Below are 13,248 nucleotides of genomic sequence, written 5' to 3'. Positions count from 1 at the left end.
TTACAGTGCACAGTTTTTTTCTCTGAATTTGAAGTCCAGAAAATATAGTAAAAGCATCGAGAAGATGATAAAAAACTACTTAAATATTTATTGTGACAGATTGTTTAAACAACAATTGCGAAAAAGATTTGATTTCAAGATCGGCCTGTACAAATTCATAGCGCGTACTGAAATGTGATTTTATGGGATATTTTTGTATGTCTTGACACATCCCACACGCTACTGTATGCAGACCTTTCTATCAATCCAAAACATTGGAGAGAACGGAACTCCACTAACTAGGAATATTTGCCACGGATAAACTCTAAATCTTTGCACGACTAGCGCCTTCTTGCTTTTGGCTGCGGATACAGCAGCGTTCCGTGTGCTTATGCCTCCTTGACGCGTTGATGTGTTTCGCTCAAAAAAACAAAATCTACAAATCGGGTAGCCGGCAAGATGACCACTGGGCACCGGTTTAGACGGACAGGTATTTAGGGCGGAGTTACATTCATGTATTTCCGTCTGGCTGGGGGTGTAAAAAAAGGAAAGGGGAGCTGGAAAGGCAGGAGAGATCAATCAGTCTGGGAATAGGGAACCGGGGAGCAGCACCGACCTGGTCAGAGCCGTCACAGCGGAGTGCTGCGCTCTTATCTAGTCATAACCGGCTCAGCTCCGGAGCCGCTACAGCATGGGAGATAGCTGAACAAACACGGCTACAAAGACAGGGCGATACCTACAATGGCTGTGGACGGTAAGAAACTCGACCGTGGCTTTTAAGATGTAAAACATTTTTCATTTTAAAAATTAGGGGGGGGGACCAGACTGATTTGCAATGTTTTGAGTTAGGACATCGTGGAAGAAGCTCACACACAGCTTTAAATTATCAGATATGGTATGTATATAATCGCTAGGTGTTTTGTTTGATGTAATTGTTAAGGTATAATTACATGTATTGTTCAATAACTTTACTCAGTATTTTATTTTTCTTTCTCAAAGGTTTTGTGTTAAGAACTAATTAGTACTATACGCTCTGGCCCCAGACTGGGCTGGAAAAGTTGAACCGTTTGTTTTGCATCCGATTGTGCTAGTGTCAGTTTTCGTACTAACCACGCTGAAGTGCCCGTTTATAACGCATTTCACCTCCATTTGCTGTTATTAACCACGAAGGTTCACAGTGACTTGGCTGTTCTCGCAAAGTTCTTTTATAATCTGCTTTGGCGGGGTACGTTATGAAATTCACGCGTAGCTTTTTAGAAAAACTGTACTGGCAATGTTCGTCTGCGATTTAGTTTTCTATAAACTCATAACAAAAGTGCGTGATGGTACAGTAGCTACATAGTAGCATACAACTAACTCCGACACAAATGACTACAGTATGTATACAGCACATACTGTAGCAAGTATTAGACGTCAGATAATGTTTCTCTTAGTACCAGTAGTTTACATAAATATTCCTGCAACCATAACATTAATCTCACGGGAGTGGATTAATAAAGGTTATTTTAAACCATACCCTTTTTAAACATGGCATATATATATAAATATGATATTTACATTAAACGGCCATTTACAGTGACCGGCGGTTCACTTATCATAACGTAAAGTCTTTGACTGTTGAGAATTTCTTGGCTTAACGGCTGACCGAGCTATTACTTAACCTGCTGGGACTTTGCGGTTTTTAAACAACACAACCAAGCAGATTTCGTAACCCAAGAAAAACGTGGAGAGGGAGCTATAAATTGGCTCAAAGCGAAATCCGTAGCGATCTACTGTGGTGCTGAAAAGGAAAGCGAAAACAAAGCCGAACTTTCCCACGGGGTTTCTTCAATGAAATATCCATATGCTGTTTGTGGGTGTTTCACGCATCACAGTGTCTCAGTTTTTCTGCCTTTGAAGTTCTTTAGTAAACATATTCCTTGTCAAATGTAATAGCTGCCTTTTTAAAACCATTATTTGCTTATAAGGCACCCTTATCCAAGGAGACGTACAATATCTTCACATTCAAAGCGTTTTTTTTATAGTAGGCCTATAACAAATGTTAAACCCTCTTCACAGGTATTAATCTGACCTTATTTGGGCAGCCACATGTAGTTTCATATTATTTATTGTTTTAGTTGTACAGTAAGATAATGATGCCAATACCGATCTGTAAAAATTGCAACCTTCTATGAAGAATATTTTTAAAACACTAAGTTCAAAGATGAGTACACAAATTTGTACATCTGAATTGTTCTTTATTTTGTATTCACATACGCATTTAAAACCCAAAACGTTATCCTTTTAATTGGTAATCATTTTCATATAATTACAAATAACATTCCCAGCTGTCGGTGGGTTTGCCAAACTGCAAATGTGTGTTCTATTAACTCTCGATGTGCAGATAATAGCCTGTACCAAAGTGACATTGTTACCACACAATCTTTTCTTTACACGTAGAAAGAACTGGAAGGTTGCCGAGGACTCAGTTAACGGGAAAATATTTAACGCAAGGACGTTATCTAATCAAAATGAAAAGTTTGCTTAAGGTCACAAGGCTGCGCTAATTCCCGAGTGCCCGGTGGAGTCGGACAAAATATCCTTCCAGTTGACATGAAAGTAAATAATTCCAGAAAGGCATACATACTGTACAATAAAAACATTACCGTATTTTTTATTAACCTTGGAACAGAGAGTTTACGGGGAAACATTTCTCTCTCTATAATATACGTTCAATAATAAACTAGAATTTGGCTAAATAAGGGAGGAAAAAGTGGGGCTGGATGTACGTCTTAGACACCGATGAAAGGAGACGTCCAACAGCTCGTCGGGACAGAGCTCATCCTTGTTTTCGTAGCGTTAAACTGGACTAGAAAGGACATGACATCCACCTTTGAGGGGACACCAGCCCAGGACATGTCTTACCCTCTAGCGATGCCGATCCACGCATATATAGTTGGTTGGACAGTAACAACTGCGGTGACGGTGACAACCTGTCAGTAATGCGTTCACAGGTTTGATCACAATATTTAGCTTCTTCCTAATTCCCACCATGTCCCTAATCCATTTTTTAATATTAAGCAACAGTTAAAAATTATTGTATTTATGCTCTGCTTTAATTAACCAGTCACTACCTAATGTTCACTTCTTAGGCACAGTACATATTATATAAAAATCTAAATCTAATAAGCACAGCTTATAGATGGTTTAGTTCAGTCCCATTCAGTATATTAGGGCTCATTTTTCATATTGGTGTGTAAGAAATACCTGCAAACCTTATTTTATTGTTTTTTTTGGTCTATTGTATTACAGTTAAAATACTGAGGTTCATTTGTAGGTAAAAAAAACTATTGTCAGAGACTCCAAAAGACTCTGCTGTACTGTCTAGTTTCCAATACTGTATGTAGAGGGTTTCATGAGACTGATATATTCAAATGACAAGGAGTGTAAAGAGAGTAAAAGTATGTATCTTTTTTAAGAGAGGCTTGGAATATCCATGCCTCTGTTATTAATTCTTTATAACAAGTGGCTGTCCATTAATTATTCATACTCAACAAGGAAAACAATATTGATTATTTATGGGATATGTCCTAAAAGCATAATGTCCTTTGAATACTACACTTTGAATTTGTGTGATAGGAACTTGATTAATAATGATGTGATATTTGTATATAATTATATCAGAATTTCAGACACTTTGCTATTCTTATTTGTTACAGCATAAAGATACTGACCCAATGGCTGTGATTTTGAGTAGCTGGAAGGGTGGTATATTTGTAATCATATGGTACATATTTGGTGGGTGTTAAATTGAAATGTCTCTCTAATAAAAATGAGTTGACCCAATAAAACTAAGAAACCTTCCTTTCTGTGCAATGTTGAGGGAGTTTCAGAAAAGAGAACCTTCAGAAAAGGGTACAGTAGCTCAAGCAATGATTCATTTTTTAGAAGCGTGCTCCTGTTCATAGTTTTACAAATGAGCGATATTATATCCACAGACTAATTATGCTGTGTGAGTTAAGTGCTTGAAGGACAGCCTGCAGGACAATGGCAGTGTTTCTCAGTCATCCTGTGTTATCCTGACTCTTAATAGTACCAAAACACTGCAGGCTGAACAGTGTTTTCTTTTAAAACAGAACTTTGCACTTGCTTTCTCACTGACAGTGGGATGCTTCGTGTCCCATTTGGTTGAAGCCCCAAAAGGTGTCTTTTGCTTTGAAATTGGATTCCTCTCCCTGCAGGCATTGCTGTTGGATCTTTGAGCATTTGGCCCATTCTCTTTTGTTTGTGAGCTGTGCTTCCTTACACTAAGCCATCTTGCTTCCACAAGAACTCATGATTTAAAAGCTGCAACACTCTTATGGACTAAACAATGCATAATGCTTGGTTTTAGCCCCGACTTCAGAATAAGATTACAGAGGCCCAGCCTTTTTTGTCTGGGGGCCTTTATCATCGGCTAGAAGGAATGTTACTGTAATCCATGTCCTGTTGTGCCTGGTTTCCATTTACACCCTACAACCTTGTCAGAATTATCTAATCATGCATTTTATTTATAGAAATGTAATGGTATTATAAAACACCTCTGTGTTCTGCAGATCAAGTTGGAATAAACTAGACCACACCATGTGCTACCTCTCTCTCAGATCTTGTAGTAATAGTATCCATATCTTGACCATTCCAACTGCTAGATCTCAATTCCCCATCCCAGTAGCTTCATAAAAATCCTGCACTCGCAGATTTACAGCATCACTTTTTTCCCATTTATGAACATCTTGAAAAATACAGCACTCTTCATCTTTGTCAGCACCTATAATAGTGCTGCCATGCGTGATGACATATCAAGAGATAAACTCTGTTTTCAGTCACACATACTTCTGCTTAATACATCTGTGGATCCTTGAAGAAATGAAGAGATGTTTTGATGGAGTGTCTGAAATTATTATTGATATTAATTCCATCTGGAACAGTTTAGCCATTCTTCTTATTCAGCTGAACATTTTTTAAATGCTTTGATGGGGATGCTCAGAAAAAGGAAAGATTTGCAAAGGACGGAAAGCTGACTGCAGCTTAAACACCTTGAAGTGGCTGATATAGATTGGTGGAACTATCTGAACAGTGCATGATCCTTACAATCTGAGAGCTGGTTTCTCTATGTCATGCAATGCAGTTACATGGTTTTCTCATAAACTGAGTTGCCTTTTTAGAGTCCTGGGCATAGAAACGTTTGTGCAGTAGGTTAATACATATTTTCCCTTCTCGGTTTAATACAAAAAACTCTTTACATAAAGGTGTGATAGATAAATTCTTGTGTCTTTGTGGTACAGAGTGCGCTACTGATAAACATTTGCCGCTTGCTCTCTGTGGCTTAAATACATTGATTAAACACGAGAGGGGAAAAATCAATACACTATAAATCAACTTAATTCTCAAGAGACTGCATTTAGCTTCTGTTAAAGAATTAAGGGCTGCCAAAAGGAGCAGAGTGATCATTGATTTAACCAATGTAGTCTCTCTTTAGTTAAGGTATTAACAGTGCACAATGGTTGAGTTTTGAATAATTACTTGAAAAAACACTGTGCTGCCTAAGCTCCAGATTTTCAACTGAGTGCTGCAGCCTCTTAATTCCACTTCACTAATCCCATTTAGGATTTGAGTATCTCTTCTTTACTTTCCCATTGCATTATGAAACTCTCAAGGCCATGAGCAACATCACTTCTTCAATTAGATATGCGACAAGTAGGAAAGAAGGGAAAAATGTTGAACGAGTGATGCTAATTAGTCATAATTTTTTAGAGGGCTTTTTCTGATTAATGATCTGATGTAACTTAGTGGATTTAAAGCGTGTTAGCTTGCTGTGTTCTTTATTCTATTCCCTCTAAACCACTTTTCATTTTATTGAAAAAAATTGATACTCAGTGAAGCATTCATCCTAATTAAACAAATAGAAAGATGAACTGAGCCAGTTATAGTGGGGCTAAACTAATTTCTCCCTTTTTTCCTTTCTTTTTCTCTTTTTAAGAGGTGCCTTATCCTGGGGGCACAGGGTTTAGTCTGAAGATCTTCATTCATTTTGACAAGCTCTTAATGAAATTGAAAACATAGACAAATCAGAATTCAGCATAGCCTAAATTCAGATCTGCTTTCAAAGAACTAACAAGCGTTAAGCATAAAGACTTTAACCTGTAGTAAGCTATTTGTTTCAAGTGAAGCGTTTGTGCTCTAATTTGTAGTTCTGCTTTATTATAATTAAACAGGGATCCTGAGATAGATCATTATTCCATTTGTGTTCCAATATTAATACATCCATAGTGTTCTGATTCTAACTGCACTTCAGATGGACATCATAGCTGCCTTGCATTTAAAAACACATTGTTCAACACATTCAAACCAAAGTCACATTATTTCCAAATGCAATTACATGTTGCTTTCAAACTGGACTTATTATTCTTGACCTCTTTGCTCTGAAGGTAATAAGGACTTTGCACGTGAGTGAGTGGAATATTCTGAAATACTGATGTTTAAAGTAGCTGCTTTTGCTATTTTCTTACTTGAGCTCCTTCTTAAATAAACGCTGAAGTGCTTTTTGATTTCCTGCAAAGACCCTCAGAGGGACAAAAAGACAAAACAAGAAAAACAGCTATAAATATTTTCAAATATGGTGATTCAAAATCAAAGTGTTGACTTTGTAGTATATAATAGATTAAAATATGAGCAGGAGCAGATGACAATCGGAGCTCTTACTAAATACAGGTGTTTTGAAACAAAAATTGTTGTTGAATGAAGAGGAACTGTACTCCTTTCTGCCTAAATATATTCTGCATTATAGAGGATGATGCTGTTGTTTTATCTGTGCCCTTTTATTGGCATACAATACATGTATTGTATTCAAGCCTTTGTTTGATAATAGTAACTTAATAACTTTGAAATGCTTTGAGTTTATTAGTTTATTAACTTTAATCAGAAACATTCAGTAAATATTAAAAAATCCATACAAGGTATGTGCCTTTGACACAGTATTTTGTCAAATTCCAGCAGAAATTCCTTGTCTTAATTGAGCAACAGAAGATAAACAATCAGCATTTATGGTATTTTCTGCTTTCTGTATGTATTCTACTGTCCTCATTCTGTGATCTTTACCCTGCTCTTCGTGTGATTTTAGTGTAATTTACTGCAGGTACTTTATTGAAGATTAGAAAAGATTTCATGTATAATTTCTTTACGTAAGATAATTCCAGGATGGTTCACACGTTACAGTAGGGAACTTGGATTAAGGAGAAAATCTAGAGAGAGTGTGTAAAAAAAAAAGAGGTGAATAACTGAATATTTATACTGCGTTATCCATGAAAAGAGGGACTGTTAATTATTTCGGGAGAACAGAGGGCCTTAGAAAGAGAAAAGATGAAAATACTGTTTTCATGAATGAAAAATGGGTTGAGCAGGCTAGCCTTTTCTTCTGCCCTAAACACTTCAGTTGCTTTGTTCTTGTTACACAGCTCCTGACTGTAGGGAATGGTTGAATATGGCACATTTTCAACTCATTTTTTGTCATCCCTGATTTTAGATACATATTGCATTATTTACTGTCCTCTAATATGTAATGTTTTCCATTAGAACATGTGTTTGAGGTATATGCCAAACCCCAGTAAAATTCACATTATTTTGTTACAGTGCAATTGCTATTCAAAACACATGCTACTACTGTATGTGTTTTGAAGTGAATTGACATACTTTGGTTTGTCAACATTTTCTGTGTATCATGTATGATTGAACGAACTACCAAGTGATGAAGAGTTAAGAAAAAAAGAGGGATCATTTCTGATTATAAGAAGTACAATAAAGAATATTTTAATGCAACTGGTTACAACAATATAAACAGTTAATAATTATAGAACAGTATGTGTCTCATCCCTTGAAGATCTTCAGATTGCAACAGTTTCTTTATATCATAAAAAGCCATTTTTATATGAAAAGCCATTTTTATATCATTGTAATGTAATTATGTTGCTTCAGTGAGTGATTATGACATAATTTAGTTTAACAGTTATTGAGGTAAATGCTAATTAATCTGAGAAAACGGAAAGGCACTGAAGATAATTATGTAAGGCGTCATAATCAGTCATTTCTGAAGCTGATTTTTATTCCACAACAAAAGTCTTTGCATTTCTTGTTTCTTCTTGCAGTGTATGAACAGATGTGTGATTGATCCTCTTAGGAGATTCTTAGAAATGGATCGCTGAACATGTGAGCCTGCAGCTGTATTTGTGATGCCTTGTTTCCTTCTGACTTTCTCTTATTCTATTTCCCATACTTTAACCTCCATACAGTATGTTTACCACATTGTGCCCTCTTTCTAGTCACTGTATGTGCACTGGTTTGGGTTTAATGCCTCAGTAGAAACATTTGCTGCAACCAGCTCCTCATTTCTTCATTTATAATTAGCAATATAAAATTACAGTGCTAGTGGCATGAAAGTACTCTGAGTGTGATTGGAAGGGCTACATGTTGAAATGAGTCCAAAGTTCAGATAATGCTTTTAACCTTTCTGACAACAACTACACATTACCCCTGTATTCCACCACTGATCATAATCAGGGACATTCTAAGTGATGCTCCAAGTGAACCAGCAATGATTTTGTGAAGCACAGAAGAGGACAAAAAGCAGCCATTTTAAGGATGAATGTATTGCGAATAGCCAGATCACAGAAATGTCTCAGAAGGCTGCGCTGCTGTTAATCTCAACTAGATTAGGAGAGCCAGACCAATGCCTGGTTTTCCGACAGCCACTGTTGGATTTGGCTGTGACAAGGACCAGGAGGGTTAGCTGCCCTGCTTTTACACATTTCTGTATGCTAGGTTCCTTCATGTCAGATATATCAAGGACCTTACTTTGATATCAACTTGAAAGATGGCTTCTTCCTACAACACAAAGGGATTTATAACCTTGCCAGAGGATGGGTTTGAACTATAATGTTCAGAGAGAAGGGTTCTGCTTACTGGCGGTTTAACAGAATCCAGTAGAAGCTTAATTTTTTTTTAAATGTTGACTTTAACCAGGTTTTCCCTGTGAAGGAAAAAGAATAACTCTAAACCTGGTAATATTTTCACTGGGATTTTTCGTGAAACAGAGAGGTAAAGTACTTATTAGGTGGGAGAGATTAACCAAATGGTTCTTAGTTGTGACCTTTCTCAGGGTTTTTCAGGTTCTTTTTAAGGATTTCCAGTTTTGTTTCCAGTCTTTCAGTAAAAGATTATTGTTAATTATTTCGTTTATAGGGTGGCTGTCCAATGAGAATTTCAGTGGTAAGATTTGAGAGAGAAAATTGAAAATGGCCTGGATGGAAGAGAATACTGTCACATATTCATTTCCACTTTGCAACCACCATGAAAATCTAAATACACCCAATGATCATAAGAGGGTTAGGTTCTTAATTAACACTGGACATGTTAACAGAGTTACTGGAGAGAGGAAGCTGAAAAAAAAATTTATTCTGGCACACCCAGCTCTGGAGCAAAATGACTGGAATTAAAGAAGGTAAAATTCAGTGCAAGGAGAGATTACAACGGTGTCATAAAAGTTTATTATAGATCATTTTAAGGAAAGTTTTAAGTATCAGAAGCCACTTCCGACATCCAAAATTGCAGACTCTAAGGTCAAGGAAGCAATGGACAGGAAGTAAGAGCATCTGGCATTTTTTTAAGGGAATATGACACAGTCTGTCCTTCTGATTGGAAAATAAAACTGTATTCAATAAGATGTCAACAGGGTTATCACATCAATAAACACCTGTAAATTGAAGATGGTAAAGGTCATATAATCTGTATGCCTGCACTGATGCTCTACTGAAATGTGATACAATTTTGTCTGCTGGTTTGCTCTGCATATGTTTCACTGCTGTAAGTCACTAAAGGTATAAGTATCTTATTTCTGGTTTAGTATTTTATTGATTCAAGGATTGAGGCTGCAATTAGAGTAAAGTCAGATTATCATGCATAAGGATACTTGAACTGATTTCTGATATGTAGTTCATTTCGTTTAGATAGAAATGCTGGGGTGATTAACTCTGTCTTTGACAAATTACATTAAATTTAAATTCATTTTAAAAGTCCTTGCAATGAAACACTTTAGATAACAATTACATTATAATTTCATTAAATAGTATCTTTAAAAATTAATGATTATCATATGTTGATTTACACAGATCATTTTACATCAATAATTTGGGAATAACTGTAACTGTGGCTGAAAAAGAAACCTTTTCTGTTTCTGTTAAAGTTTGACATGCCATTTAACACAATCTAAACCACTTTTTTCCAGGCAATAAGGTCTTCTGAACTCTCAAACTTTTCAAGTATTTATCACCATTATCATGAAACAAGCATTCATTGAAAAGTGCTGTGGTTTGACCCTTTCTTCTCCCCCGGGAGTTTGTGAATTAAGCCCAGACGCGTTATTTTGCTCTGAATGGACAAGCACTTTAATCAGATGAGGTGCTGGTTTATGGAGTGTGGTGGCTTTGCTGGAATGAGGATTTTGTTCACAAAAGCCACTTGTCTTCTGTTATGTGAATGGAACCACAGGTGAAATTGTGAGGTAGAAGGAATGGCAGGGCACCAGGAGGGGAGGGAAGAGTTGGCTTGTGTGCATTGTTTGGCACAGTCGTTGCCAGGAGGGTTACCGAAGTGTTAAAACGGCACTTTAATTTTCTTTTTTAATTGCTGACGGCTGGCCGCTACCTGGGAGCTCAAGGCCCTGCAACAAATTTCAAGGTAATTGGCTCTGTTCTTAGACAACACGGACCTAGTGAAAATGGATTGCACACAGCACTGCTAGCATAGCAATTAAGTCAGAAAAAGAAAGAGAGAGAGACAGGAAGGGAAAGTGCTTTGAATGAAAGGCGGAGAGTGTCTGAGAGATCAGCTCGAATTAATTTAGCTGTTAATCTGCACAACACAAGAATAAATACAGCATTGTCCTTGCAGTCATCCAATGTCTAAACAAGTAACTAGAGTAGGTAAGGTTTCCACAGAGAACAAGTTCATTATCATTTCCAGAAATAAGAAATATCCTTTCTGTCTTTGCCTTCGTTTTTTTAAAATGGATTCCTGCCGCATTGCATTAATGAAACATGCTATACACACATCTCCAGTCACTGGTAGGACTGTAAATGGAAGTGGTCCAGAAGTAACTGATTTAAGTGAAAAGAAGCTGGGGAATTAGCAGAGCTGACAGGGCAGACAAATTGAAGGTCAAAGAATGAGGCCATTACTTGGCACTATGTAGAGTCTAGCACAGAGCCCCAGCACTGGTTAAAATCCTGCCCAATTTCTCGTCCCGCCTTGGATATAGTTTCCTGGGGGAAATGAAGACTTGTTTCTTACCATAAATGACATATACCCATTCAATGATATGCGAAAGATTGTATTTTTATTGCAAACTGAGGTGGAAGGTACAGACATTTATTTCTGTGCCATTATTTGTCACGTTTCCTCCCCTTTTAACAGTTTGTGTGAGGAGACTAAATATCATTCCGAGACTAAATGAAATTAGTTTTTTTTTTTAATCGACATAATAAAAACCAGGGATTGGCCCGTTGTAAGTGACCTAAAGCAGGTCCCAAAACGCATGTCATTCTTGCAAGCATTTCTGGTTTTGTGAGCAAATCCCTGTAATGTTTCAATAGCGTCCTGATATAGAACAGTTGGGTTTCTTTGAATCAGTTTTTTTTTAAATTTCCACTTGACTGGTGAAAAGCCCTTGAGATATATGCAGCAGTGACAGGGGAGGCAGAATGATTCTGTTGTCCATGTCAGTTGAATGGCACTCTGATTCTGTTCCATTGTGCTGTCTCCCCCAGAGTATACTCATCCGTTCTTGAAGTGTGCACCTCAGTGACATGGATTCTAATTTCAGGTCTTCCTGCACAGCAAGGCCGAGGGATTGTAATCCTGAACAGTCCAGCAAAACATAAAGGAAAAACTGTGTAAAAGAGCTATCTCAGAAAAACAGAAACACTTGGTAATAAAACAGGTTATTATTAATGCACTGATTAAATGTGTTGGAAGAAAGTTGTAGACATTCTAACTTGTTTCTAATGCGCACATTAAAAATGTGATAAAAAAAGAAAGATGTTATCACATTATCACGTTATTGTTGCAAAAAAGGCAAAGAAATTAATCCTGCTCAGATCATTTTAAAAGGGAAACATGAAAGAATCCAGACACTGTGGGCCTCTGGTATAAAATGGCATATTTAGGAGTTCAACTACACATTCTAACTGTCTCTGTTTTTTTATTTTGAGTTATTGTTTACAGAGAGTGGATTTTTGTAGGTGTTTGAAGTTGAAAATAAATGGGTTAGCACTGAGTCTCAGTTTCTCTCTTTTGACAGAAATGTGTTTGACAGATTGCCAGACATGATAACAGCCTTTTTCGAGTTAAGGATGAGGAATTGTTCAGACTGTGGAAGTCATTTTTAGATACCAGCAATTGAACAGCAGGAAATGTCTCTCCTGATGTTCACCTCCCTTTTTGAATAACTAACCAAGGACGAGTCCTCCAAAAGGGCTGAGCCACTAGTCTACTGTGAATATTGGAATTGGGTTTATCAAGGTGAAGCTGATAAGTTACAAACAGCAGTATTGAACTGTGTGTGAATTCAGCCCCTTTTCCTGTTAAATGCATGCAATGATAATATGTATTGATTGGAAAGTGAGGGACCTTTTATCATTTGCTTTCCTCCCTACAGTTAGTATTGAAACAAAGGATCTTTCAAGATACACCACATAGATCATGCTGACATTGGGCTGTGTCATTTACTGCACGATCACTACTTATTCCAGACTTCAGTGGGCAGAGTTGCCTGCCTGAGCTCTGTTCTGAAAATAGTCAGATCAAACGTCGATACCAAACAAAACAAAAATGGTCCCACTTTACCAATGCTTGATATTAACTTTAAATTTAAAAGATTTACTGCATCAGAAAAAACGGAAGAAACAAGCCAAGACATTCAGTAGATTTTATTTCATACATAGTTGTTATTGCTTTCATTGTTCTCACAAAATTACATTTGTGTCTCACAAACAAGGTACATACAGTATAGTAATATATTATATTGAAAATTTCCAAGTATAGAGTGCTACAATGCTGTTAAATTATCAAATGAATAACTTTTTAGCATTCCTTTAAGAAGAAGCATTTGCAACGTTATGAAATTTAGGAAAAACAATCAGCTACAGTATATACAAACTCTGATTAGTTTAGGTAAGAGACACAAATTATAGGACACCAATC

The 13,248-nt window shown here is 36.8% G+C and overlaps 1 protein-coding gene across 3 annotated transcripts in view; it reads left to right on the top strand.

The window, feature by feature from the left end:
- Positions 1 to 298: 298 nt before the first annotated feature.
- Positions 299 to 13,248, top strand: part of LOC102698307 (sterile alpha motif domain-containing protein 10) — a 44,796-nt gene continuing 31,846 nt past the window's right edge. The window contains exon 1 of one of the 3 annotated variants that reach the window (XM_015364942.2): positions 299 to 733. In XM_015364942.2, the coding sequence (XP_015220428.1) occupies positions 721 to 733 (13 nt within the window). In that variant the 5' untranslated portion in view covers positions 299 to 720. The remainder of the gene's footprint in view (positions 734 to 13,248) is intronic. The other 2 variants (XM_015364943.2, XM_015364945.2) reach the window with 2 other exon arrangements.

This window comes from Lepisosteus oculatus, chromosome 16, assembly GCF_040954835.1.
Source record: "Lepisosteus oculatus isolate fLepOcu1 chromosome 16, fLepOcu1.hap2, whole genome shotgun sequence".
In the NCBI taxonomy this organism is placed as follows: domain Eukaryota; kingdom Metazoa; phylum Chordata; class Actinopteri; order Semionotiformes; family Lepisosteidae; genus Lepisosteus; species Lepisosteus oculatus.
The sequence above is the reverse complement of the archived record's forward strand: the minus strand, read 5'-3'. Positions and strand labels throughout refer to the sequence as shown.